We start from the raw sequence: 27,320 nt of genomic DNA, 5'->3' as shown, positions 1-27,320 counted from the left end.
AAAACGACCAAAATTTTGCTTTTTGAAGGATATCGCCCACGTGATGCTTTTTGTACAATATATGGATCTAGCGAGTCTAGACTCGTAGGTATATTTTTTTGTTGAACTAAATTCGCCAAAACACCAATAAAAGGAGCCAATTATCCCGAAAATTGGGGAATTACGGACAAGCCTAAACGTCAAGTTTTGCGAGGGAACTGGGCCTAACCCCGCTGAAATCTAGCCATGCAATATCAAACCATATTTTTTGCAGTAAAGACGTTTTTAGCAGTTCGAGTTTGAGCGTTTTGAGTTGTATGGTTATCAGCCATATATTCGGGTAAAGACTCCGGACCCTTGCTTATCCTTTACCCTTGTTCAATATAGTCTTCTATTTACTGCGTATTGAACATGGAAGAATTTTTTTTTTTTTTAGTTAGTTAACAAAATTTCCATATACCTCAGTATTCTTCTGTAATTTTTTAGTGGCCATATACCTATAAAGAACTGTTTTCTGACTTTAAACTGTCCATATAGTTTACCCCGGTAAATGCCCGCCCCCCGTGGAAAAGAAGGCTTTCCAAATTTAAGATTATTAATGGATTTTTTTTTTAACTTCCGTAGGGAGAATGAGTTTAGTGACAGAATATATGGGAAATATATAATTTGGGCTATATATTTGCACATAAGGCGGGGAGGGTAAGTATTTGGATAGTTTGAAGTCAGAAAACAATTCTTACTTCATAATATGCAGAATAATTGTACGTACTTTACCCCCCTCCCCCTAATGTGCAAATACATAGCCCAAATTTGTTTCTAATGTAACGAAGAAACCAGTTTGTTCTCGAATTTTACACATCGTAACCTTGAGTCAGTGGCGTATAACACACAAGTATAAGGAGTGACCCGGCTCAATAGTAACCGAAACTCTAAAAAACTGGATTTTGATACCAATAGATACATCAAAAGAATCACATTTTAATGCTAATTTCAAATATATAAGTTTCATCTAGTTTAGTTCTACCCATCAAAAGCTACGCGCCTGGGAAAGTTTGGCTGATTTTCGATAAAAGGGGGAAATACCCCCTAAAAATTATAGAACCTTAATGAAAATTTCACCATCAGATTCAGCGTATCAGAGAACCCTACTGTAAAGGTTTCAAGCTCCTATCTGCAAAAATGTGGAATTTTGTATTTTATGCCAGAAGAAAGATGACGGATGTGTGTTTATTTGATTTTTTTCCAGGGGTGATCGTGTCGACCCAGTGGTCCTAGAATATCGTGGGAGGGCACATTGGAACGGAAATTAACAGTTCTAGTTCCCTTTTTAAGTGACCGGAAAATGGAGGGCAACTAGGCCCCCTCCCACGCTCATTGTTTCCCAAAGTCACCCGATCAAAATTTTGAGATAGCCATTTTGTTCAGCATGGTCGAAAATATGATAACAATGTCTTTTTGGATGTCTTAATCCCCCAAAGCCCCCGGGGGGGGGGAGGGCTGAAAGTTATGAACTTTACCCAGTGTTATTATTTAGTATTGGTTATTGGGAAGTATACAGACGATTTCAGGGGGGATTTTTTTCTGGTAGTGGGGGGGGGGGTCGGGGTCTATATGGGAGGATCTTTCCATGGAGGAAGTTTTCATTCGGGAAAGGACATTGCTATGAAGGGGGTGCCGGATTTCCCAGCATTATTAGAAAAAAGATCAGAAATTAAATACAAAAAACAAGTTTTTCAACTGAAAGTAAGGAGCAACATCAAAACTTAAAGCGAACAGAAAATATTACGTATATGATAGGGTTTATTCTAATTATGGTCTTTGTGCTTAAGGGGTAATTTTTAAAGAATTGGAACAAAATTCGAACTTCAGCGTAAAGAGCGTGGTATTGACTAGGGGGCAAACCCCTCGATATACGTATTAAAAATATATGAATATAGAAGTTTGTTACGTAAGTTAATTCGTAAGTTACATATATTTATTACTAATAAAAACGTTCTTCAATAAAATTAAACGAGTTACGAGAAAGACATTTAACCAAATAAAAGTAAAATTAATACTCAAATTTTTTCCAATTATTCATGTACGGTGAGCTAAAATCAAAACCTGCGTTAATTCAAAAATGTTCAAAAATTAAATAAAAAAAACAAGTTTTTTTAACTGAAAGTAAGGAACGACGTTAAAACTTAAAACGAACAGAAATTATTCCATATATGAAAGGGGCTGTCCCTCCTCAACGCCTTGCTCTTACGCTAATGTTTGACTTTCTCACAACTCTAGTTATTTTAAACAATAAAAAACCTTAGTGTAAAGAGCGAGGCGTTGAGGAGGGGACAGCCCCTTTCATATACGGAATAATATGAAAGAGGGGACTACCATAAATAGTACATTTAAGTTGAAAGTTTTTTTCTGGGAGAAAAAACACTTAACACTTGGAAAATACTTAAATAAAATATTACATTTACTTTAGAGAATCTTTCGATTTTGGACGAGTGGTGCCAATTCACAAAGGTGTAGGACAGGGTATTTTGTTATTTTTCGATTTTTTTTCTATGAAAATACCCAAAAAGGCATTTTTAAAGTCTAAGGAGGTATAACATTTCAGGTGTGTGGGGGGGGGGGGGCTAATGCCCCCGCCTCATTCGGCGCTTTTTTATGGGTGATACTGTGCCTAAGGAATACCCCCACGACATTTTATCAACCAGCTCTCTTGTTCTTGATAACTCCCTTTGAAATCACTGTATTGATAGGGAATTACTTTAGGAATATGGGTACATTTTTGACTCTCCAGTTGATCTCAAATGTCTTGAATAACAGGGGGGTATACAGTGTGCCAGCCTTTGGGGGTGGCAAGTGGGGTGACTATCCCGGGCCACCGTGTGGCCCGGGATAGTCATGTGGGGTGACCGTAATGTACGGCTGGGGTTTCCAAACGTGATACCCCCTTTAGGTATAGAGCGGGGCCAGTGGTTTAAAACTGTAAAAAAACTGCCTTTGTTAGTGCCATCTAACCCTGGTTAAAAGATAAATGTCCTTTTATTTTGTTTTCAGTTTCAAAAAGGCCCTTGTCAAAGGTCCTGCGCAGTGGTGGCTGCACCATGCACCGCGCACCAGTAACGCCGGTTTTGGGGGTATAGCAAAACAATTAATACCGAACATGATATTTATTGCTCATTCCAACGCTCTTTTTACTCATAAAATATTTGCAGATATTGGAAGCCGTGTTCCTCAGATTACCCCTTGGAGGATGGAGTACGCCAATTTATATCCCTTCAGGTGTAGTTGTAGTCAGAAAAGTTTCGCTATTGACGTAAATTTATTTTCTATCAGCCACGGATATAGGGAGGTCGCTTCGAGTCTTTGTCCCCCCCCCCAAAAAAATGGCCAATAATTCATTCGTCTACAATTGAGCTACTCACAGTCCTGCCCCTCCTCCCTAGACAAAAGTCAGTCAAGACCAGTAGCCTTGACTTTGTCCTTAAGTATGTGTATGCAATGTGTGTATGTCTATAATATTTCAATTTTCGTTAATTCCAGTTGTTTTGCAGTGTGTAGTATTTTCTGTGTTTTGTGGTCTTGTGTCGTTTTTTGAATGGCAGTAAAATTACCTACCTATATAAAATCCTTGGTGGCTGGCGTTTACCCCCCCCCCTTGAAAAATACCCCTCCGCGGAAAGTACCCATCCGCGGAAAGTACCCCTCCGCGGAAAGTACCCCACCGTGGAAAATACCCCTCCCCACCGATGAAAATAAGGCTTTCCAAATTTTAGAATTTATTTGAGTTTTTTCCGTAGGGGGAAGGAACTTTGGTACTTGTGTATTATGCGCCACTCACTCAAGTTTACGCTGTGTAAAACTCGAGAACAAACCGTTAGTTTCTTTCACCTTAGCATGAGACAAGACAAAAACAAGTGACAGAATTGATGGTAAATATATAATTTGGGCTATATATTCGACATGGGGGTGGTGGTAAAGTATTTGGACAGTTTTAAGTCAGAAAACAGTTCCTTCTAGGTATGGCGGCTAAAAAATTACAGAAGACTAGCGAGATATCTGGAAGTTTTGTTGACTAAAAAAAATCCCCGTATAATGTAAATGTAATGTTTCATTTAAGTGTTTTTTTCCAAGTGTTAAGTTTTTTTTTTTCAATGGCCGATTTTCCAAGTATTAAGTACTATTATTAGGTTAATGTGGTGTTTCATTTGAGTGTTTTATGATGATCGCTGATCAAAGTTTATGTTATATGTGCTTTAAAACACACTTCTCTATCTATCTAATCTGTAGAATAATTGTACCAAACACATTTTGCATGTAGACCTGCTTTACTTTACCCCCCCCCCCCCTCTCCCTAATATGCAAATCGATAGCCCAAATTTATTTCTAAAGTAACGAAAAATCTTGTGTGTTCTCGAATTTCAGTACCAAAATTCGTTCCCCCTACGGAAAAAAACAAACTTGAATCAAATTCCCAAATTTAGAAAGCCTTAATTTCCACAGGGGGTATTTTCCGCGGGGTGGTATTTTCCGGAGGGTAAACGCCTAGAACCAAAATCCTTTGTTCGTTTTGTTTACTATTCAGTATTCATGTTCATATTAAATATAATTCGTATTTAAACAACCAGTGAAATGCAATTAAAAGTGCAAAATTCCGAGATTTGCATTTTAATTATTAAATTGTTCCTTGGCTCTTGGCGCCTCTCGCTCCTCTGCTATTCGCTGAATTGACATCGCCCTGTTTATAAAGCTAGTTTCTCATCGTACTTTGACATTGGTGGATGCTCGTAATTTAAGATAATGTTTTGTTTCGAATATCTAAATCGGATTATTTGATATTAAGTTGTAAGTTATTTTTTTATGCTCCTTGGAAATTATAATACTAGTTTAGTATGATTAATTACAATTTTTGTGTCTGGTATTTTTGTGAATTTCTATCACTGTCTATTAAAAGGATTTTATCCCTATTTGATCTTTTATTTATCGTCATGGAAAGGCAGTGTGGTCTTCGAAATTATCTACGTCATATTTTATGACAAAAATTAACTTGATAATAAGTCATGAAAAACCGTTAGGTTATTTACGTTTATGGTAAGTTTTCATTCGATTTCTAAAAAAATTGATAATACAACCTTATTCTTTCTTATTAAGGCTTATTCCTAATTAATTTTTTTGTAATTCCAAAATCTAGTTTGGACTAATTTGAGTCAGTCAGATTTTTCATTTTTTTCTGATTTATGAAAATCCTACAAGAGTACTGGCTGGCTCAAATAGGTGTAAAATCTCATTATGAATGAACCTTCAGCAAAACTTAAGTACGTTTTTTAACATCCGTATGAATTTCTAAAATCGATAAAACAAAGTCAAAATGGCCTATTAATGCGTTGTCACTGTACATTAACAATATCTTATTAAAAAAATAGGTTAATTATATGAGGGATAAAATTGTTTTGACATTCACTTTGCTTTTTTAAGAATCAGGGTGAAGGTATAGATCGGCACGGGAACATCTCTGGCGCGAAGAGCACAGCAACGAATAGGTTGCTTCAAATAGAGCTAGGCTAATTTTGCTTCGGAGAACCTGTAATTTGTCTGCCGAATAGTAAACCCCCTCCCAGCTGGGGTTTTAATATTGCTACATTGGAAAATAGGTAAATTTTTGGCAGTTCATAATATTGACATACAAATAAAGTGAACATACCACTCAATGCCTTTTTTATGCTTTTTACGAATATAATAATCGCTTCTATCGGAAATTCAATTTTACCGACCCCCACCCCCCTAATGTGCAAATATATACCTCGAATTGTCGACGGCGAAGTTTCGAAGTACAAAAATCAGCTCTATTTTTGTCAACGGCATTCGAAAAACTTGAAACGGTAGGAAGATGTTTTATATTTGAGTTGCCTAATACATGAGGTTTGAATTGTTATAAATAAGTATTTTTGGAATATGTTACTCTTGAACAACTTATTTATGTACTAGTTATGTGTTTTTAACCACTTTTCAATAACTTAAGTAGTGTTGATAACTTCTTTTTGTGGTTACAATTCAGGGTATATATTTACACATTAGGGGGTTGGGTAAATTTGAATTTCCGATAGAAGCAATTATTATATTCGCAAAGAGCATAAAAAAAGGTATCGCGTGGTATTTTCACTTTATTTGTAAGTCAATAATATGAATTGCCAAAAATTTACCGAAAAATATACTTGGCAAATGATCCCATATCACGGGAGGGGGGGGGGAGTTACAAAAAGAACTTTGATAAACATCAAAATTTGAGTACTTCCTTGTTGTATAGCACAGACTCGAGAATTTATATCGCGAACATGAGACAATAACCGGTTTTCATGGCCTTTATACCAGACAATTAGCCTCGGCTTGGTGGAGATTGTAGCTATATTTTAATCAAATATTTAGTTGTTATTTTGGTTCGGTTAGGTTAGTTTACGTTGCCTATTTAATATAATGCGGTCTGTGCAGCCCCCTTCCATAATTCTTTGTTGTAGTTTCCATAATTTTGTTACTAAACTATTATATTTTCATCATATTCTGGTATATTTCATGAGAAACCGAATATTATATTGTATTTTTTTGTCTTATAAGGAATCTTAGCCAAAAACCTACTTAGGCTCTAGTAGGTCACCTACAGGCCTAGGTTGCCTTCCTAGGTCTGTATGTCGATTTCTGAAAGTTTACTTGCTTCAAGACTGCAACTTTTGGAGTTCATTTTTTTCCAAATATAGGAGATTACAAATACATAGACTTGCTATCAAGGCCGTATCCAGGGGGCGGGTTTACCCGGTTTGAAATTAGTAAAACCTAGGTAAAAATCAGTAAAATTAGTCGAAAACTGAGTCAAAAATTAGTAACCCCCCCGAAAAAGTAAAAAATTAGTACCCCCCCCGAAAAAGTCAAAAATTAGTACCCCCCCCCCCCCCGAAAAAAAAAATCCTGGATCCGCCCTTGCTTGCTATGAATTAAAAAATATTCAGTAATTTTGAGGACTAAGTATTGAGTCCAGCCTGGATTTAAACATGACGAGATAAGGTCGAGAATGGGCTTTTATATGATCTCACCGTCTTTTTAAAGTTACAGACACATCCAATTTTTTTTTACAGAATGTTCCTTATCTATTTAATTCTACGCTGGTCATTTTTTCAAAAAAAAATATGCCAGGTCAATATGCACTCACGGGTCTTCTTTCAATTATTTTAAGATCCAAAAGTAAACCAAAAGAGTGTCATTATAAAATTGATCTTATTTTAACCTATATACATACATCTAATCTGTTTGTGGTATATCAGTTTTTTTGGTTGATGGGGGCTTTTATTTTGATTAAAATGCGATTTTGCACTAAGTTTTCCAGATATTCTAGTTCTTACATATTTTAATCATATTTAAAAAATTATGGAGATGATGTTTCTGATTAATGCATAGAATTTCCTATATTCTCCCCCTTGTCTCTTTACTGCTATGTACATTCTGGTGTTTGTTCCTTGCTCCTTGTCCATGTAGTAAGCTAGACTTTATGCTACATTTAATCCAGTCCAAAAGCTTGTCCAAAATTTCTCGGAAAAAAGTCACTGCCCTGGTCACTTGGAATTGTTTATAGAACAGTTGTTTGGGAAAGTACTTCTAGGTAAATAAATCCAAAAGGTTTCATGGAAACACTAATCTTTTAGTTTCTTTACTGACCCACGAGGAAAGAGCCCTGAAAGAAAGATCGATGGATAAGCTACTTTCTCGATAAAACCAATCTCTGGATTTTTTTTTCTCTAAATCAAATGATTCATAGGTGCGCGGAGTGTCGTTAGTCATAAGTTCGAGGTACCAAGGACATTTCTGAAACGGTGCAGGGGTGGTCGGGCTTCAAGGGGTTTAATTAAACCCATTAACGTATATAGTTTGATGTGAATTAACTCGTTTCCTCAACTCACTGACTTGCATATATTTTTGGTATTTTTGTCACATCAATTTTTTTAAGTTTGTGAGCATTTTTTGGTTCATTTTTTTTAAAGTTATTAGCATTTTTAAGTTTATATTGGCTTGTGAGAATTTTTAAGTTTGTGAGCATTTTTTTTTACCGCTCTCGAGTGTTCATTTACGTCCAAATTTTATCAGTATATCCACTTCTGATGACAGTGCAAAAATGTAACTTTAAAAATCACCCTCTTGTATACATAAAACATCATAAACGGGCGATTGGGCATAGCAAAAAAGTATGAACAGACATTATTATACAATTCTTGACAGCATAGCGGTAAGAATAATTGATTGTGGTCATGGATGGTTCTGAAGCCTGGGTGCTTCGAAAAACTGAGGAGGATTTTCTGAATGTTTCTCCAGAAAAATTGTCTACAGATTGTTTGATTAGCCGACTAACTGACCATATCTCAAACAATAAGCTTTACAAAAAAATGTGGTTCAATCTCGCTCTCTAGGAATGTAAGGCGAAAAAGGATGAGATGGCTAGGACAAGTTTTGCAAATGAAGGATGGCACATTGCCAAATATTGTCTATGTCATCCAACCTTTTAAGACCTTATCTGCATGTGAGGGTGTAAAGACGAGGTTCTGAATGGGCTGGGATGGAAGAGGAGAGTGCGTAGCTGTGTTGGCTTCAGGTGACTTGGTGTTGCAGTGCGTTTATATTCTCTGAGGCCAACCTGACTCTTATACATGATAATGGTAATAAGCTTACCTGAGCTATGGATGTCAGGTATTGTGTTATCTTGGAACGATAATTTCGACAGGACCTGTGCCTGTCATCATCAGGTTCAAATTCAAGACTCTTGAATTTGAACCTGATGATGACAGGCACAGGTCCTGTCGAAATTATCGTTCCAAGATAACACAATACCTGACATCCATAGCTAAGGTAAGCTTATTACCATTATCATGTGTTGCAGTGCGTTAGTAGTAGTCGTACTATAGGTTCGAATATTTGACAAGACCAATTTTTGCCTTAGAGAAAAATTAAGTCGAAATGGTAGGCTACTGTTCTATTAGCTCGATGCTACGCGAATAATGAAGTTTGGTTAATGCTAATGAAATAAAATAAAATAGGATATAATAGCTTAGAAACAAATTTCGGCCATATATTTGTACATTAGGGGGGGGGGGGTAAAGCATAGCATATATTAAATACGTAACCTAACCTAGGTATCTTTTTCCCCCTTAAACCCCAAAAAACTAAAGTTTAAATATTGTAAACGCAGTGATAAATCACTGTTTGCAATCCTCATCATAGGAAATTTCCGTTGAAAAAACCTGTTTGACTAGTTTCTTTAGCATCTTCGCTGTACAATATATCGCTTGGCATCGAGCTAATTGAACAGTACCGTCGAAATTAATAAATATGGACTAAAAAGCAGAAATAATTTTTTTTCTCGAGAATATACGAATATAAGTGAAAATGAGAGGGAGACTTTTTTAGTCGTTTTCCTCACAAGACCGACTTTTTCCATTTATGCGTTTATGGCTTCATGGCTTTTATTGGTTTGATCAATTTTCTATTTTGCGTTTATAGCTTAGAGCAATTTGATATTTTTTTATGTAAAGCCCAATCAGTTTTAGTCTTTTGGTTTCACTTATATTCATAGATTCTTGTGAGAAAATAAAAACAGCCTTTTGTCCATTTTGATACCGAGTTAATTTTTTTTAAATATGTTTATTATTGATAGATTCATATCTGAACAGATTTGAAGGGATGAGCTGGAGCCCTCCTTATACAAATAAAAATTTTGTGCCCCTCCTTAGCGTCCTTATCATTCCTGAAAATAGTATAGGTGTGTGGGTTGATTTGGACATAAACATGCCCCAGGTGATCCAAAATTATCAGGTTCCAGATATGAAAACTTGGATGTTTAGGTTTAAAAATGTACCATTATTTAATGATGACCCCCCTCCTGTTCTCTGGGAAAATTGCACAGAAGTATGTTATAATTCATATTGTTGCACTGTTCATTAGGCTACATCTGTATCAAAGTTTTCCCCAGGACTGTCCATACTTGTCAAAATTTAAAAATCCGTAATTTTGGACAAAGAAAGTCACATAATCCTTTATGTAGGTCATCTGTCAGAATCTATAGACAGTAATCCGAAACACATGAAAGGGAAGATGAATACCCTACCCTCCCCCCCCCCAGACAAGTTTGAGGGATCCCTCTCTGAAAATTGAAGAACAGTGGCTTAAGATTATATTTTTTTTAACTTTGCCTCTCCTACCTCAATGTAAAAGGCTGGGATCATCCTTCTCGTCCTAGAGATCTGACCATTCCAAACTAAATAATAAACTATTTATGAAAATAGAATTCCTTTACATCTCCCTCTGTAAACTTTAAATTAAATATGTAAATGGACCAAAAGCCTGGTTAGTTAGGCTTTAAACGCCCTCTTGAGCATATCATGCCTAAATGAAGAATATAGGGGTTCAAGCTCCATAACTCCCCCTCGATATGGCCATGCCTACCCCCTCCACGTACATGCACTTGCGTTGCATCTATGAAGTACTTTAGCCCTAAAATCGTGAGAAACCGAACACAGTTTAGCGGCAGAAGGTGCGAGTAATGTTCCAGAAACGTATTTCTGGAACACAATATTTACAGCCAAACGGTTTGATTTATCCTATTTTTTGTTGCATTTTGTGTTTCAGATTGTGTTATACTGGGGATCATAGAATATATTTCTTTTGCAGTTTTGGGTTGTGCCAAGATGGAAGCAGTTGCAGTTCCTTTCAGTCAGAATGCAAGCAAGCCTCCTGTTAACGATAAAAAGTCAGCGAGTTCAGGGGCTGCTTATCGAACCCATCAGAGGAATCCTAGCTTGGATTTTAGGTAAATCCTTTAAGTGTTTGATATCTGCCCATTAAGAACCAGTCTATCCCTGAACAGTGGCCTTTGAGTCAATGGTGTAAGCCTCCCTCTTCCCCTGAAATTTGGTGAATAATATGAAAATGCCTTTACAGAGGGGAGGGGGACAGAGGTTGAAGAGTCGCTAATGAGATTGGTCTGAAAGATTCCTCATAAAAGAAGAAAAATGAACTATCCCCTGTCCACTTTGATAAGATCAGACTTGTGTGCACTTCTGTAGATTAATATGTTCATTTTGAACTTAAAACGGTCATATAGCGATTTTACCCATGCTACTCATATGTTGGACTGTTGTGCTTCCTCAAAATTCAATCCTGGCTACACCCTCCAGTGAAACATTCTAAATATTTGGGATCATATTGTCTCTTGCTTCTACAGAAGTTTTTTGGTAGCTTTAAAGGTTTTTCTGCAGTGGTATTTTAATCTTACATTCTTGTAGTTTATTTCTGGTCATCAGGTACATATTCCTGTTCTTAACATCTAAGAAGCGTACGTTGTGGTATCCGAATCAGATGATCCACTAATCCTTTTCATTCCCTTGAGCCAGAGGCGTAGCTAGATTTTTCAGCGCACTGGGACAATGCCAGTTTTTGCCCCCTCCCCTCCATCCACCCCCCACAATCACTACCACAATATAACTAGAAATGTTTTTAGTCTGGCGCTCCATATACGCTGCAATAGGAGAGAGCCACCCCCTTGCCCCCTCCCCTAGCTACAGCCTTAAGCAAACCTCCATTTATGAGTCATCCGAGTAAATTTTGAAGCGAAATCGAAAAACATGTTCCATTAATGGTTGTTTGGGACTTTGGTTGGAGATTTTGTGTTCTATTTGACGTGTTTGAGCAAGTTGCTCAGAAATCTTTGTGATAACTCCTTTTGCTGAGCTTAGTATCGGTTAGATCGAACCAATTTAGAAGGAACACATCTTAATTATGTGTTTTTTATTTATCGACATGTTTTTAAATTTATTATTTTTTATTTATGCTCCTCGGAAATTTGTTTTGAATTTTAAACAAATTTTGCTTATTTCAGCCAAAAAATTATTTCAGCAAAAAATTTCAGCAATATTTGAATAATCTGTTTTGTATTAAAATTCCTCAGCAAATTTGCGAGGAAAAACATAGACGGGTACGGCTTTAGTTGATGATATGAAAGTATTTTGAAGAGATTTTGTATCTGAGCTTTTTTGCTGAAAAATTAGTGCCGCTAAAGATATTTTTTTTTTAAGTTTTCAGTTTTTCCTTTCAAAACTGAGTATTCTGTTGGCTTGTAAAACTGAAATTGCTGTATTATCACATTTTCACCTTTTCAAGTATTTTTTTTTTTACTGGAAATTCCTATTTTCTTTTCGGTGTTTTCAAATCTAATTTTTTCAGAAGTACCGTACGTCTAAAGAATTGAATGTCTAGAAGAATTAGAACTATATTTGTGAAAAAAAATTTACTGAAGGGCCAAATTCGACTCTGAGAGCTTGTGATAGTCTTGGAAATTAATAGTATCTTAAGCTGAGTGACCATCATTTTTATACCAATTTAATTTTTATATACATTTTTATACCAAATTATACCAGTTTAATGTGTTTCGCGTTCTCACGCTCTGTCACTGTTCAACTTAGAGTAATGTATTAATTCCTTTCAGTCACTTAGTTGATGAGATCAAGTGTGTTGGAACAATCCCTTTCTGAAATATCGATTTTTACTTCTCTCGGTCCAGGAAAGGAGGAAAGCTTTTTGATGCTAGCTTTCTAAGCAGGGAATCCCTACAAGGGTCACGCACTTTTGTATAATAACTAGTCTGAAGTGAATTAAAAGTGAAGCAGGATAAGGGAATTCATAGGGGTTATGAGCAATTTGAGGTGGCCACAAGTGAGATGCGATTTTAAGCAAGGCAACAGAGAAAAAACATTGATTTAAAAAAGACGTTTGAGAGGGGTTTAGAACTGAGGAATTCTTTTTAAGTGATTCAAAAAGTCCGTATTTTGTCCTTTTTACCCTATTTCATCCGTATTTTGTCCTTTTTACCCTATTTCATACGAAATTTTTCTTTTTGAAGGTGGGTGTCAAACTCAACTCCGTGCAACTCAACCCTCGTTTAACTCCAACCCCATTCAACTCAATCTCATTCAACCAAACCTGTTGCAGAGGTTAAATTGGATGGGATTGGAGTTAAACGGGGTTGATAATTAAATTTCGAAAGGGCGTATTTGGTGGACTCCCTTTGGTTATGAGCCTCTCTACAGTTACCTTCATACCTCTGGTGTACAAATAGCGACGTAGTGTAAATCCCATACTCTGCATGTGAAACTTCCAGTTGTATACGTTCAAATAGCTTTGTAACGTCTTAAGGGTCATGGGTTCTTATTCCACTGGGGCTCCTGTATGTCACAGTGTTCCAGTTGCTTAGCAAGTTGCTCCAAGTGTCATCGGCTTTGGTGACATCCTGAGAATATATGGAGCCAGTTGCTCCAAGTGTCATCGGCTTTGGTGACATCCTGAGAAAATATGCAAAAATACGTAAATATTGTTTCTGTAATTATGTGTAGACGTCTATTGTAAAAATATATACAATTAAATAAGAGTACCACAATGCAGCATATTTTGCCCCCTCGGATTTTTATGACTTGACGCCACTGTCTGCAGATGATGAAAGTATTTTAAGTAAAAAAAAATAGTTTTTTAAAAATGAAAATTTATATGATACCCTAAAAATAAGGATTACATGGTTAAAATGAAAAAAATATTTTTACGAGGGGGTACTAAAAATTTTTCTATGAAACTATCTGGTACTGTTTTACAAAGCGATAAGCGCGCGAAAAAGGAAGTTTCGTTAACGTTAATAAAATAAAACAAAATAGGATGGAAATATAATAGTTCAGAAATAAATTTGGCCTATATATTTGCATATTAGAGAGGGGGGGTAAAGCGTAGCATATGTTAAATGCGTAACCTAACATAATCAACCAAACAGTGGCGCCAAGTCACGAAAATGTAGGGGGGGGCAAGTATTCGTGGTAAATTTTTTTTTTTTTAATTAAGATTCAAAAAAAAAGAACAACATTGAGCAAAATGAACTAAAACATGGGGTAGTAGTGCGGTCCCTGATTGGAAAAATCGTCGACAAATCTATCAAAATCCAGTTTCTTTACCTACTCTTTTTCAACGGCCATATCATGAGATCACTGAGTCTGTCGTTTCCCATCGTCGATCGCAGATAGTCTTTCACACGCCCTAATGCCGAGAAGAATCGTTCATTACTGGCAGTGGTTACAGGCAAAGTAGCAACTAGCTTCATCAGTTTTAGCACTGCAGAATAGGCAACTGGGAGGTCGGATAAGATTTCGATAGCTCGAAGAAGATCCATTTTTAAAATATCACTTTTTAACAGATGCAGCTTTGAAAGAGAAAGCTGGGATTCTATGGCATGGTCATCGACACCGAGAATCTCTTTATAATGACATAACTCTTTCCCCTTTTGAAAGTTCGAGAAAATTGGAACTTGAGGGGTCGATGGCAGATAAAGCGTCGAGCAGAGGCATATTCTGCATGAAACGTTGGTCCATCTCACTCGTGAAACGATCTATTACCTCAAAGTAGAGAAGTTTACCGCAGTCTGATTCAACTGGCTGACTGATATTGCGTTTACCGGTTTTTGAGTTTGAAAGAAAGCCTTTGAGACGAATGGAAATGGCTTGACATCTCGTGCTTCGAGCACTTGTTTTAGATTGTGGAGATTTCGATTCCTGTATATCGTTTAAAGCCAAGAATTCAGATATGTTTTTGCTTAAGTTGTTCCATTTGTTATCATTTCTCAGCTTTTGGAGTGTCTCATATGTCCCAGAAATCAGTGCAAATGCCTTATAAATCAACAAACTTCCGGATTGAAGTTGCTCTAATAAACAATTTACAATGACTAAAACTTTTTCCATTATGTGTAAAGTTGAAACAAAAGAAGCAAAGTTGATTTTGTCCATTAGTCCTTATGCTTCACACGCTGCCTCGCCGTTGGAACTATCAAAGACTGCGGCAAGCACAGCAACAATACAATCAAATCTGGCCTTCACCTTTGAAATAGAGTCGACTGCGTAAAACCAGCGAGTCTGGACGGTCCTCTCTAGCTCCAAGACTTTTTGCTCGCTAATACACTGGAATTCCACAAATAGCTCGTGACAAGTAGTGCTGCATGATATAAATGCGTAAAGTCTTTGCACAACAGAGAAAAATTCAGAAAGTTCGCTGATATTTTTAGGCAGTCAGTCAAAACCAAGTTTAATCTGTGGGCATGACAGTGTACATAAACTGCATGAGGCACCTTCTCCCTAAACTTTGCTTGAAATCTGTTAAATTCCCCACTCATAACGGATGCGCCATCATAACATTGGGCAATACACAGCATCGAATCTACACCAAGCTTTTCTATAGTTTCACAAATCGAGGTGGATAAGCTCTCGGCGTCTAATTTGTGCATGTGATAGCAGCCGATTGGTCGCTCCACTACTTTTCCATTTGATATGTACCTGACTAGGATCTCTAATTGTTCTTTTCTAGAAACGTCTTTTGTCTCGTCAACAAGAATAGCAAAGTAATTAACTGATTTTACTTCTGAAATATTATCTTGGCGCAAGGCATTTCCTATCAGTGTAACTGTGTTATTTTGGTACTGATGACTGCAATAGTTACCATATCGGCGCTGTAACTTGGCCTTCAGTTTTTCGTCACCTTTAGACATTTCCTCCATCAATTCAACCAAATTACCCCGGTTTGCGGATGTTTCTGATTCGTCATGACCCCTCAAAGCAAGACCCTGGCGGCCAAGAAAGCAAATAACGCGAAAAATGTACTTCACATGATCTCTATTTTCCTGAACCTCTTGAGATCTGGATTGAATTAAGGCATTCGCTATAGATTTTGTAGTATCAGTACTCATTATCTTAAATTCCGTCCATGCTGACATACAATGCCTATGTCTTTCAGAACCATCATGTTGCTTTAATATAGCAGAACTGTCTTTCCACTTGCAAAATCCTGACTCAATGAAAGCCCTTTTTCCAGCAGTTTCTCCATCCTTAGAGTCCCCATAGAAAAATGGCGGCAATCAAAACAAAACATGGAATTCAAGTTTTTTGAGTATTCAATCCATTCATAAATCTTATAGTACTGTGCACTGAATTTCCCTCCGTTAGAAGTGGAAGCCGGATATCTCTCAAGAATAGGTTGAGCTGGTTTGTCGTGACGCGTCCTAGATATATCTGAGAGAGTTTCTTGACTGCTACTGGAACCCGCAAGGGGTTCAGCGATACAGACCGAACTTTCATGTTGATCTGAGCCATTTATTGTTCCGCTTGTTTCCGAAATTCTGTCACAGGTGGGGGAATTTATTTCAACTAACCAGAGACTTTGGGCGCTGACACTATTGCCAGTTTCTTGCACTAAAGTTTCTTCATTTTTCTTCCGCATTTTCAACGAAAAAAAATCTAAAGTTTGTTGTCGCTTTTTACTCATAGTTAAACGAGTAGTAGACAAGGACTTCACTCAGACACGGCAAGAGAAGAACTGAAGAAACACGTAGAAACTCACTCCCATACTCCACGGTGAAACTACCCCGCTTAGCAACCCCATAAACCAATCACTTACATTTCCTGTTCACGACAGTCCCATAGACTCCACTAGGACTAGTCATCCCATAAACTATTCAACAACGTCAAGAATCTGCTGACCAAAACCCCCTTGAGACCCTAGAACACATTTCCTTTCCCAGCTACTAAAAAAGGCAATATACAAAACTCATAGTTTACAACGAATTCTTCACAAGAACAATAACGAAACGGAACTTATAACGATAACGAAACTTATTGTCGATAACGAAACGGAACAATAACGAAACTTGCTCTTAGACATATCAAAACAAGATTATATAATTAGGGCACCAGTTTTGTTGGTCGTATTTATTGGACCAGTTGCTGGGTCAATATAGCACATAGCTAAAATAGAAAATAGCTGTGAAATATAAATAAGAAGGTAATTTTCAAAATCTAGGGGGGGCCATGGCCCCCTGCCCCCCTAATTGGCGCCCCTGCAACCAAACTTAGGTAGCTTTTATTCCCCCTAAACCCCAAAAACCAAAGTTTAAATATAGTTCCCCTAGTGAGAAACCCTTTGTAATGTTTATCTTTATACAGCGTCTCGTATAAGTACCGGAGTTTATCCTATCTGATTTTCTGATTTACAGTTGTCGCGCGCTTACCGCTTTGTAAAACAGTACCAAGAATTTTAATTAATTGTAAGAACATATAATTAAAGATGTTTTCCATACTTCGAACCCTAAGCCAAAGAAGAAATTTAGGTTTAAATATATACGTAAAAGAATTAAGTTGACTTTTTTCAAAAAACTAAATGATGACTTCTAACATCAAATCGTTTATTTTGCCATACTCTTTGTTATAAAATATTAGGCAAGAGTTCTCAATCAAAATGTTCGAGAGAAATTTGGAAAAATTTAGGGACTTTCCAAAATACAACTGACAACTTTTTTTCATATTTATTCATAGGAATTGCAGAGTGATGTTCAAGTCAGCAATTTTGATTTCAACATTGCGCGATAGGAAGTTGCCAATTCTCTATTTATTTATGGTTGTAAAATTAGGGGGGTACAAAAACACTTTATAAAACGTTGGACATACATTTCGGAAGAGGGGGTTTCAAACCCATGACCCCTCCTCTGAATACGGCCTTGAATAAGGAAAATATAAGTAGTTAAAAAGTGGACAATTATATTCATTTAAAGCTTTGGTGAATTTGGTAAATTTTAGTTTTTGCTTTATCTATTTTTTTTTATCAGTAATGAAAAATCATGCGAAAAAAGTAAAATCCGTTCGGGAAGGGGTAGAAAATATTAGGCTGTTACTATCCTTTCTTCTCAAATTCATCTAATTTTTTAAGCCTTACTATTCGTTCTTCTCGAATTCATCCATTTTTTTAAATAGATTTTTTTTTGAAAGCTGCTTGAAGAAATATTTCTTTATGATTTATTATTTCATAATTTAGGTCGATGTTTTTATCAAATCATAACTTTGAAATAAAAAACACAATTTCCTTTAAAATAACTTTCTCAAAAATAATTCTAAATTTTTCCCCATTGATATTAGTCGGGAAGTACATGTGTCCTTATTGATGAATTATGTTTCATAATTTTTTGTTTAAATATTCAGAACGTGTTCATCTCATTTTTCTTTTTGCAATTTTGTTTTGAAATTGTTCATGCTTTGATTAGTGATTCAAGATTTTTGTAAGGCACGATTCAATCGAAGTCCAGTGACATTTTAATTATCTTTAGGATTTTTATTCAATTGCCGTGTTCGTAATCTAATGTAGTAGATAACGTACGTTGTTTATACAGTGTGATTTCCGTCTTAACTTCCTGCACTATATTCTCTAGGTTAAAGTTGATGTGGCTAGACTCTAACCCTTGACCTTTCCCTGGTGGCAAAAAAGTGCTTAAAAAATTAACTTTTTTAAGAAAAATTTTGGCTATGGGGGACTTATTAAGCTTTGGGGGAACACAAAGTTGTTCCCTACTGTTAGTCCAATGCCGAATTTTGCAGAAGAGGGGACGTCAATTTTCCGGATTTTGAAAAATAAAAATAAAAAAAACTTAGGTATCTAAGTAAATTAGGTATTGGGGAAAAAAGATAACTTCATTTTCTTTAAAATTGGAGTGTCACTCCTTTATAGTTTAGGTTGTAACACAGATAGAGATTGACGCATTTATGACCTCATTTCTGTTTTAAGGTTGTTCTAGATACAATCTACAGAAAAAAAATGATTTCCAAAATACAATTTTTCGTTAAAGAAAAATACCTATGCTGTAATCCATGGTCATATATTTCTTTTCTAGGTCTATGGGAATTATCCTGCCTCCTTTGAGCGCTGTAACCCAAAATAGCTCAATCTCTTCAAAGCATCAACGGAATAGAAGTTTGGATTCCGTTCTTCAAATAATCCCTGAGATAGATAGCCCTACTCAGAACATTATAGAAACACCATTGAAACATCCCCCATTAAAACCAAGCCTTTCCCTATCCCTTGAACAAGAAGGCTCTCCTGTATTTAGATATAAAGCAAGAGAGAGTAGTTGCGGCCCAGTTGTTGGTGTACCAACTGTCCTCGACGAGAAAGTTATACTATCATCCCCTAAGCCAGCGATACGAGCCCGTTCTTATGATCAAACTAGTTTAGGTTCAAGTGACTCTGGTATTTGCTCGTCGGATAGTGAACCGTTTGAAATAAGAGCTCGTTTAACAGTGAGTGCTGAGTGTTTAGATTTGGAGTGTGATAAACCTCGTTTTTCATTGACCTCGTTTGAGGATACACAGACGAGTGAAACAGAGAGTATGGAAGAACGGCGGTCTGACCTCCTTGAAAGGGGTGAAAAGAATGGTGCTGGAGGAAGTAAACCTTCATCATTGTTAAGGCTTTTTGAGTGTACATATTTTGATGGTCCTATGGCTATGAACTATCTTTTCAAGTCCAAGGAAACCGGAGTTCTCAGCTATATAGGTGAGTCTCCCGATGAATAAACTTTTTTGCATGTTCCGACCTTATTTTATGCTTTTATTTACTTGGATTGTATTTGTATTTTAATTTATTTGGAAAAATTGTTTTTGTTCTTTTTTCTTTATTATAAATTTTATTTGCTCACAAAGGTGTGAACCTTATTCTACTGTTTTGTGTTGTGTTTTTGAAAAATATACATTTGATACACAGCTTTTTTTCTTATACTATCTGAGTTTTCTTTTTTTTAATGTTGTTGGTAATACGTGATTCGCTTGGAGAAGAATCTTGCGCACCTGTGTGTGACCTTTGGTGGCCTGGTGCTGCAATGAGTTGTTGTTAGTAATAGAAGTTTCGTTTTCCCAACGAAAATACCGTAAAAGGCGTTTTTCAATGAAAATAGCCCCATAAAAAGGGTTTTAAAAATTTAGGTGAGGGGGCACATGTCCCCCAATTGACGCTACTGGCTCGAAGATATTACTCCTGTGCTTTAGAAACTTAAAAGGATTTTCGCTTATATTTCATGCAATTATCCGGTTCCTTTTTTTCGTTCTGTGAACGACGTAACAAATTTCTGCGTGAGGTGTCTGAAGCCCCGATTATTAATGTATCAAACATCTAATATTACAAGTTTAGCCCCTTTATTCAAAAGAACCTGTCGCCGTGGGTACGTATGCTGGATCTTCTTTTACCGGGTGGGGGGGGGGGGGTAATTTGTCTAGTCCAAACAAGGCACACAGAAAAATGTTATTTAAAATATTGAACATTTTTGGGGGATTCGTAAAATTATCGAAATTTTGAAGAAAATGGCCTGGCCCGAAGCCACTCATCCTTTGGATGTAATTTTGTTCACCTACGATTCTTGTCATTGCTATAATATTTAGCACAAAGCTGAACCAATCCAGGCGTGAAAAATTTAGAATGGAAATACTTTTCACAAGATTGCACCTAAGGGTGGCCCAGTCTCCGCCGCTTGATATACATCTCGAAGCGTCAGGTGTGGCACACCTCGAGTTGCGCATAGTATCTAGTATACATAATGTTTTAACGTGAGCAACCCCTAAAAATGCACCAGGAAGCAGTTTCACAAATTTCCTGTTAAAACCTTGTGAAGCCAAATATTGTCCATCGCATAACTAATTTTTAGCTAAAATTAGTGAAATGTTCACTCATATTATGAGAATCTGTAACATCTCATTTGCTAAAGTATCCTCTGACCGCTTCCAGTTGACTGATTTTTATTCTAATTAGGCCAATTTCAAGGTTACTATAATTGTTTCCTTGGAACAATATCTTCGTAGCGTAAATGATTTATAGTTTATTCTCAGTTGTATACATAAAAATAATCAATCTCCCAACTGTTACACCTGCTAATCGAGTTGTACTTGAACCAAAATTATGTATTTTGCGATATTGATTCAGTTTTCGAAGTCCAAGACCCGTGAACCAGGTTGCCCTCGTGCTGAAGAGATTGCATTATGATCGAGCCATATATTAACATGACGGGTCATGGGCAAGATGTCGCTGAGATAAATTGAACCACTATTCTGCAAAAACAACAACAAAACAAATTAACAAGTCGATCAGAATTTGGTGAATAGTCTGGTGTTTTAAGGGAAATAATTCATTGAATGTGATTACAACTCTCATCAATTGACTTCAATGTACGTATCATAATGGGGCGTCAATATACGGAAAACGGGGGAGTGGGTAGTATGTACTTTCTAGAATCTAGAGGGGGTAATTTTGCTGTTTTTTTTTTTCAGTAAAAATAAACTTTTGATAAAAGTACAAAAAAGATAATTTTCAAATTTAGCCCATATCCCTCCCTACAATTGACGTCCCTGGTATAGTGCAGATTGCAGAGGGAAGATCCTGCTACCACTAACTATGCTACCGCGTTGATTTAAATTAAAGAGACAACGTCTTGTGTTTCTATTCTATCATCATTGCAGTCTTCAGCTAATGACCTAACACGATGCTAGGAAGACTAGCGTGTAGTTCTTTTATAGAAAACTGAACAATCAGGATCATGATCAGTCACCAGGAAAGAAAGTCTGGCATAGTATAACTATTAATCAGAATTGTTTTCCGAAAACAGGGGTATTTTATGAGAGGGTGTCATTTTGAGGGTAACCTCGAAATGACACCATAAATAGGTGTTATATGTGGAGTACTTTTGGATCTTGAGGAAAATAAAGAAACACTAGGTCTGTATTCAGACGTTAAATTTATAGGGGGGAAATAGTTTTTAAAAAACAGTTAAGAAACAGGAACGTCATGGGGAATTGCAAAAATCAAAAGATTCGGGGAGGCTCAAAGCCAACGGACCCTGCGTGTGTGTCTGTGTTGCTGATTGTGTCTACTGTTTCTTCGTTGGAATCTGATAAAAACACCATTAGAACTGTGCGTGCATGAACTATAAGAACGGAGTGAATTTGAGTTGAAGGAGCTGTGATTTAATGAAGAAATACAATCAATAAGCTGCAAAAGTGCCGCTAATTTGTGAAATTGTTGGGGGAGGGGGGCGGCAAAAATTTTTCGACTTTTATAAATGAAAATACAAAAAATTGAAACTGTGAAGCCCTCCCCCTTGGATCCCCTGCTATCCGTCCCACTTCCTTTGAAAGAATTACAAAGGAAAACAGAAAAATGCCAAGAGATCCATCAACCAGTGGCAGACATGAAAAAACGGGACTAATCTCCCAAATATATGTATATATATATATATATATATATATATATATATATATATATATATATATATATATATATATATATATATATATATATATATATATATATATATATATATATATATTATTATAAGAAAAAAAATATACTGTTAGTCTCTCTGCTCGCTAAGCTTCATGATGCATTGGCGGGGTTGAGACTAGCCGTAGAAAATAAAATTGTCGGGCAGATCGTCTGAAAGTTTTTACACCAGAGAAAACAAATTGTTAAAGCCGAAAAATCGAATTCAAAAAACTCCAAAACATCTAAAAAATTAGATTTCTTCTTCAAAAACGAAGTTGAATTTGCTCCCTTTTCAGAAGGGTTACGATAGAAAGATGTCTTTTTTCAATTGGAATGATCTCAAATCGAACCTCTCTGACCTTTGAACATAAAAAGTATGTGAAAGGGTCAGTGGCTGCTCTGGCCTCTCTTGCACCTGGGGCAAAATCTTGATTAGTACCCAGCTCCCCTTGTCCCCAAAAAGTTTTCAGGCCAAATTGTAGATAAATTTTCATTTATTAAAAAAAAATTGCCAACAGTGCCTTCTACTTGACTTTAATAAAAACTAAAATTTCAAAAACTACAAATTTGTTCCCCTAAAATTCCTGTGACCGCCGAGTGCCCCCTCTATATCCATCCCTAAGACCCGCCTCTGGAAAGGCTAGAGATCCACCAAAAAACTCCTTCTATGGAGCGAAAGAAGTAAATAAATCTCCTTCTAGCTCTCCTCCCCCTTTTAGTTCTCTACCTGTGGTGTCCCCGAAGCAAATTATGGACAGCTCCTTAAAATAAAAATTATCTGATTGATGTCAAGGAATTTAAAGCGCCATGAGCTGGCTTCATCTCCGTTATTACAAGACATGCTATTTTGATTGGGATAAAAGCTAGCAAATACGCTTTAAAGAGTAATCGTATATTAGTACAACATGGCTGACATGATACCCCTAGGCTCTATTTTGAAAAAGAAAATTGCCTGACAATTTACTCCACAATTTCTAAATGTTAAATGTGGGTGAATAAAAAAGAAGTGTTAAGGCCGAGGCTAATACACATGGAAGGACGTGAAACATCATCGTCAAAAGCTTCAAAAATTATCTGGTCCTAGGGCATACACCTTGGTCATATCCATTGTACATCAAAAGGGCCATACGCGAAACTCAACGCAGGTTTGAAGGTAGAGTCTAGTACGGTACCCTAACAGCGTGTTTCAGCATCATGGAATCTTAAAATTGCTTATACTCCAGTTTCATGCTGCAATGCGGATCAACTCTTGTTAGTTCCTCATACCACCACTGCAGCACAACTTCTATAGTCAACTGGCAGCAATGCCTGTTGGACGACAGGTAAAAAAATGGCATCGAGGGGGTTTTCACTTTTATGAATCTCGTACAATAAGCGGCGCTTGGTGGAGCCGAGAGGCATGCATGACATTTCTACATATACATCAGGTAGTAGAAAGTGAGCACCCCTCTCGTAGCATAAACTCTTTTGTGACAATACGGAAACCTACTGGCTGAGAACTACTCCCTTGGCTTTAGGTAAACGTCACACGATTATTTTCGGAGCTGTAGGTTAGTGATTGGCTTTGAGTTACAGAGATAGAAAACTGCATAATTAGATACAACTGAGCAGCGAAAAGAATGCTGGTGTAGTTCCTGCTGAGGATGACCAAATAAAGGGAGTTTTTCAAACTATTCCAATAGTAGCGTTGAACTCAGGCCGAATAGATAACAACAAAGGCTTATCTAGCCATGCACTAGCTGAAACAGTTTGGATAACAAAAGCCTGTCTTTATTTTAGGAAGTATTCCAATAGTTTAACCTGGTTCTTGCCTTTTATTTAAAATTTTTGTCGTCATGGTTGGCGCAACTTAGCAAACCGCGGGCAGTAGTAAAGGAAAGTTTAATAACGCGTTTTTTAAGGAACTGTCTTTGGAGAAACGTTTCCACTATCCACTATCTAAAAAATGTTTTCCACGTTTTCCACTATCTGGTCCAGAAATAATTGTTATCATTCAGATTTAACAAAATATTAAATTGGAACTATGAAAACGAACTTCAGAGAATTTTAAAAAAAGAGTGAAACCCTTCATACCTGACGTCGGATTGACATAAATAGAACACGATTTCACACGTCTTTGTTGAAGGTTTACAGCTCCCTATCTTGAAGAAAAAGAAAAATCGCTTTTTTGGTTGGGTAGCGGTGACGTATCTCCTTTTCTTCGTGGACTCGCTAAAAAAATTGGTCGTGAAGTCGTTGGATTCAATACGGGGGAGGATTCATTTGAACGTTGATGAAAACATCTAATGGTCTTTATAGTTAACAAAGTAAATTGCGCCGCAAAAGTCCTGTTATTGAAATTAGCTAAGATTGAAGCATCAATTTTAGCTAAAATAGGGCCAAGAAGCCGCAGAGCGTAAATTTTGAAATAGCGAATTGACTTTCTGGTCGATAAAGTTTTGTCTATTTATATTGTCCTTTCGAATAGTCTTCATAATAAAATGTTATTTTGAAAGCAATCGAAATTTCGAAAAATAACTTGGTTAGGGAATAAGTATCTTTGCACGCAACTGGTGTATTGCGCCTCCAGTAGATAATGAACTCGCCATTGCTTCTCTAACAGCGTCATCCATATTGTAGGATTTCGTGCCAGCTAATCTTGATACCGTCATCCATCAGGACCACGTCCTTCCACCGAGCCATGTGGGTAATCGAACTTGAACCCTTGGTAAAATTAAATAAAAAAACAAGTTTTTTTTTAACTAAAGGAAGGACGACATTAAAACTTAAACCGAACAGAAATTATTCCGTATATTAAAGGGGCTGTCCCCTCCTCAACGCCTCGCTCTTTACGCTAAAGTATTTTTTAAAACAATGAAAAACCAAGATATGATGAAAATATAATACTTTAGAAACAAATTTGGGCCATATATTTGCACATTAAGGGGAATGGGGTAAAGTATAGAGGGTCTGCATGTAAAATGTCTTAGCTAAAATTAATCTGAATATTATGAAGTAAGAATTGTTTTCTAAGAATTTTTCACTGTCTAAATACTTTACCCCCACCCCCTAATATGCAAATATATAGACCAATAAACAATAAGTAGAACAACAGGGAAATTTTTATACAAGACAGTGGAACGCAACTTTAAATTAATATTTCGACCTTATATCCAAGGGCCGTCCTCAGCAAAACAAACGAAGAGAATAAAAAAAAATATAAAAGAAACTTACATTAAAATACAATCATTAAAACTGAAAAGAGATTTTTTTTTAATCTTTTAAAAAACAGCCCTAATATCATTACTTCAAGGAAGTTGAACCAGGACTCAACTTCCTTGAAGTAGGCTAATGATATTAGGGCTGTTTTTTAAAAGATTAAAAAAAAACTTTTCAGTTTTAATGATTGTATTTTAATGTAAGTTTCTTTTATATTGTTTTTTATTCTCTTTGTTTGTTTTGCTGAGGACGGCCCTTGGATATAGGGTCAAAATATTCATTTAAAGTTGTGTTCCACTGTCTTGTATAAAAATTTCCCTGTTGTTCTACTTATTGTTTATGATGGAAAGGCAGTGTGGTCTTCGTCGCTATTTATATAGCTCAAATTAAATAAGTCTAATGCATTATGTCACCCGTCACTTATTTTCCACTGAGCGTAAGTTAATTGTCTCTTAATACAGACAGACGAAACCGGTTTGTTCTCGAGTTTAACAAAGTGTAATTGTTGAGTGGGGTCGCTATAACAGATAAGTGCATATGACTGAAGCATTACCATATTTAGTAAATGTACAGGAATTTCATTTAAATCTACCCCCGAAGTCACCTAGGCTGTAGTATACAACCACTGTAAAAAAAAAGTGGGGTAGCAAAGTAGCAATGCTACTTGGCAGTTTTCAAATTTTTGGGCAGATTTTGTCTGAAAATACCATTTTTACATATGAAAATACTTTTGCTCAAAGAAAAGCTGTCAAATCACAATTTCGTCAACTAAAATGTTAGTAGATTTTGGAATTTTGTAGAGATCTACCACTGGCAGCTTTGGAACTTTTTCCATACCTGGTATACAGTATATTTTTACAAATTAATGTTACATTGGTCAGGCACGTACGCAGGAATTTGTTTCGGGGGGGGGGCAAATCCTTCAAACCCATTATTCTGTGAGAAAAATCAGAAAATTATGGGAAAATGAAAAAAATCCTGAGATTTCGGGGGGGCGGGCCCGGATGCCCCCACCCTGCGTACGTCCCTGAGATTGGTATAAAAGGGGAGGATTTGAATAGATGGGATGGACGAGGAGCGTGCGTAGCTGTGGTGGCCTCAGGTGGCTTGGTGCTACAGCGAGTTGTTAGCAATAGTAGTGTTGCATTTATTCACTTATTTTTATTTTTAATACGCCCACCTCCTCTTCTGAATGATAATAACATATTTAGAAAACTAAACACTACATTTAGATTCTACCAACAACAAAGTACATACCTCACAAACAATTCTACCTGCAACTTACACGCCACAACATGCCACCACCTTGAAGAAAACAAAAACAAACGGTGTTACATTGATTCAAAATGTCTGAATATTCTGTATTTCATTGGAAATATCTCCCTGTGGAAATTAGTCTCCTAGCACACCCTTGTGGCCGTGGAAAGATCTGAAATTTCTCTTTCCAAGGCGTCATATTTCCGAGAAAACATTCTTAGAATTTAGAATATTTTTGAATTCCTAACATGTGATGAATGTTTAAATGGGCGTTCTTTTCACATTGTTTGCCAAAAATGGATTAAAACCATATGTTGCCTTTGCCTCCCATGGGCTTAGAATTACAGTAAATTTAATAGCAAAGCTTCGGATGTGCAAGATGTGCAGACCTCAGAAGGTAATTGCTACTTTAAAATGACCAAAAAGAAGATACATGTTTCAATCCTCTGGCGTGGTTTTTTGGTTTGGGACGGGTGTCAATGGCGTGACTCTGTGAGCTCAGCCAGAGTTGACCCAGCTCTAGATGGGTACATGGAGAAATCTGGGGAGGGTAAGCAGGAAGGCTGTGTGAAAGCACAGGATGGCTGGCCCCCAGCCCCTCATTCCCCTTCCTGGCTGAGGGGCCACGAATCAGAGATCAGCACCGCCGGTTTGAACCTTGAGGGTCTAGTGCCTTCATACTAACTTACTTACCTACTTAAATAAACATACAAATA

General features: G+C 36.7%; 1 protein-coding gene across 2 annotated transcripts in view; it reads left to right on the top strand.

The window, feature by feature from the left end:
- The window catches only part of fwd (phosphatidylinositol 4-kinase beta fwd), a 233,133-nt gene that overhangs the window by 29,149 nt on the left and 176,664 nt on the right, over window positions 1–27,320 (top strand). The window contains exons 1-3 of one of the 2 annotated variants that reach the window (XM_089099303.1): window positions 4,715–4,815; window positions 10,672–10,810; window positions 18,737–19,398. In XM_089099303.1, coding sequence (XP_088955429.1) covers window positions 10,689–10,810; window positions 18,737–19,398 — 784 coding nt within the window. In that variant the 5' untranslated portion in view covers window positions 4,715–4,815; window positions 10,672–10,688. Of the gene's footprint in view, window positions 1–4,714; window positions 4,816–10,671; window positions 10,811–18,736; window positions 19,399–27,320 lie in introns of those variants that run through there. The other variant, XM_089099304.1, reaches the window with a different exon arrangement.

The sequence above is a fragment of the Artemia sp. Qi Xiang Cuo genome, chromosome 13 (genome assembly GCF_049724085.1).
Source record: "Artemia sp. Qi Xiang Cuo chromosome 13, ASM4972408v1, whole genome shotgun sequence".
Classification (NCBI taxonomy): domain Eukaryota; kingdom Metazoa; phylum Arthropoda; class Branchiopoda; order Anostraca; family Artemiidae; genus Artemia; species Artemia sp. Qi Xiang Cuo.
The sequence above is the reverse complement of the archived record's forward strand: the minus strand, read 5'-3'. Positions and strand labels throughout refer to the sequence as shown.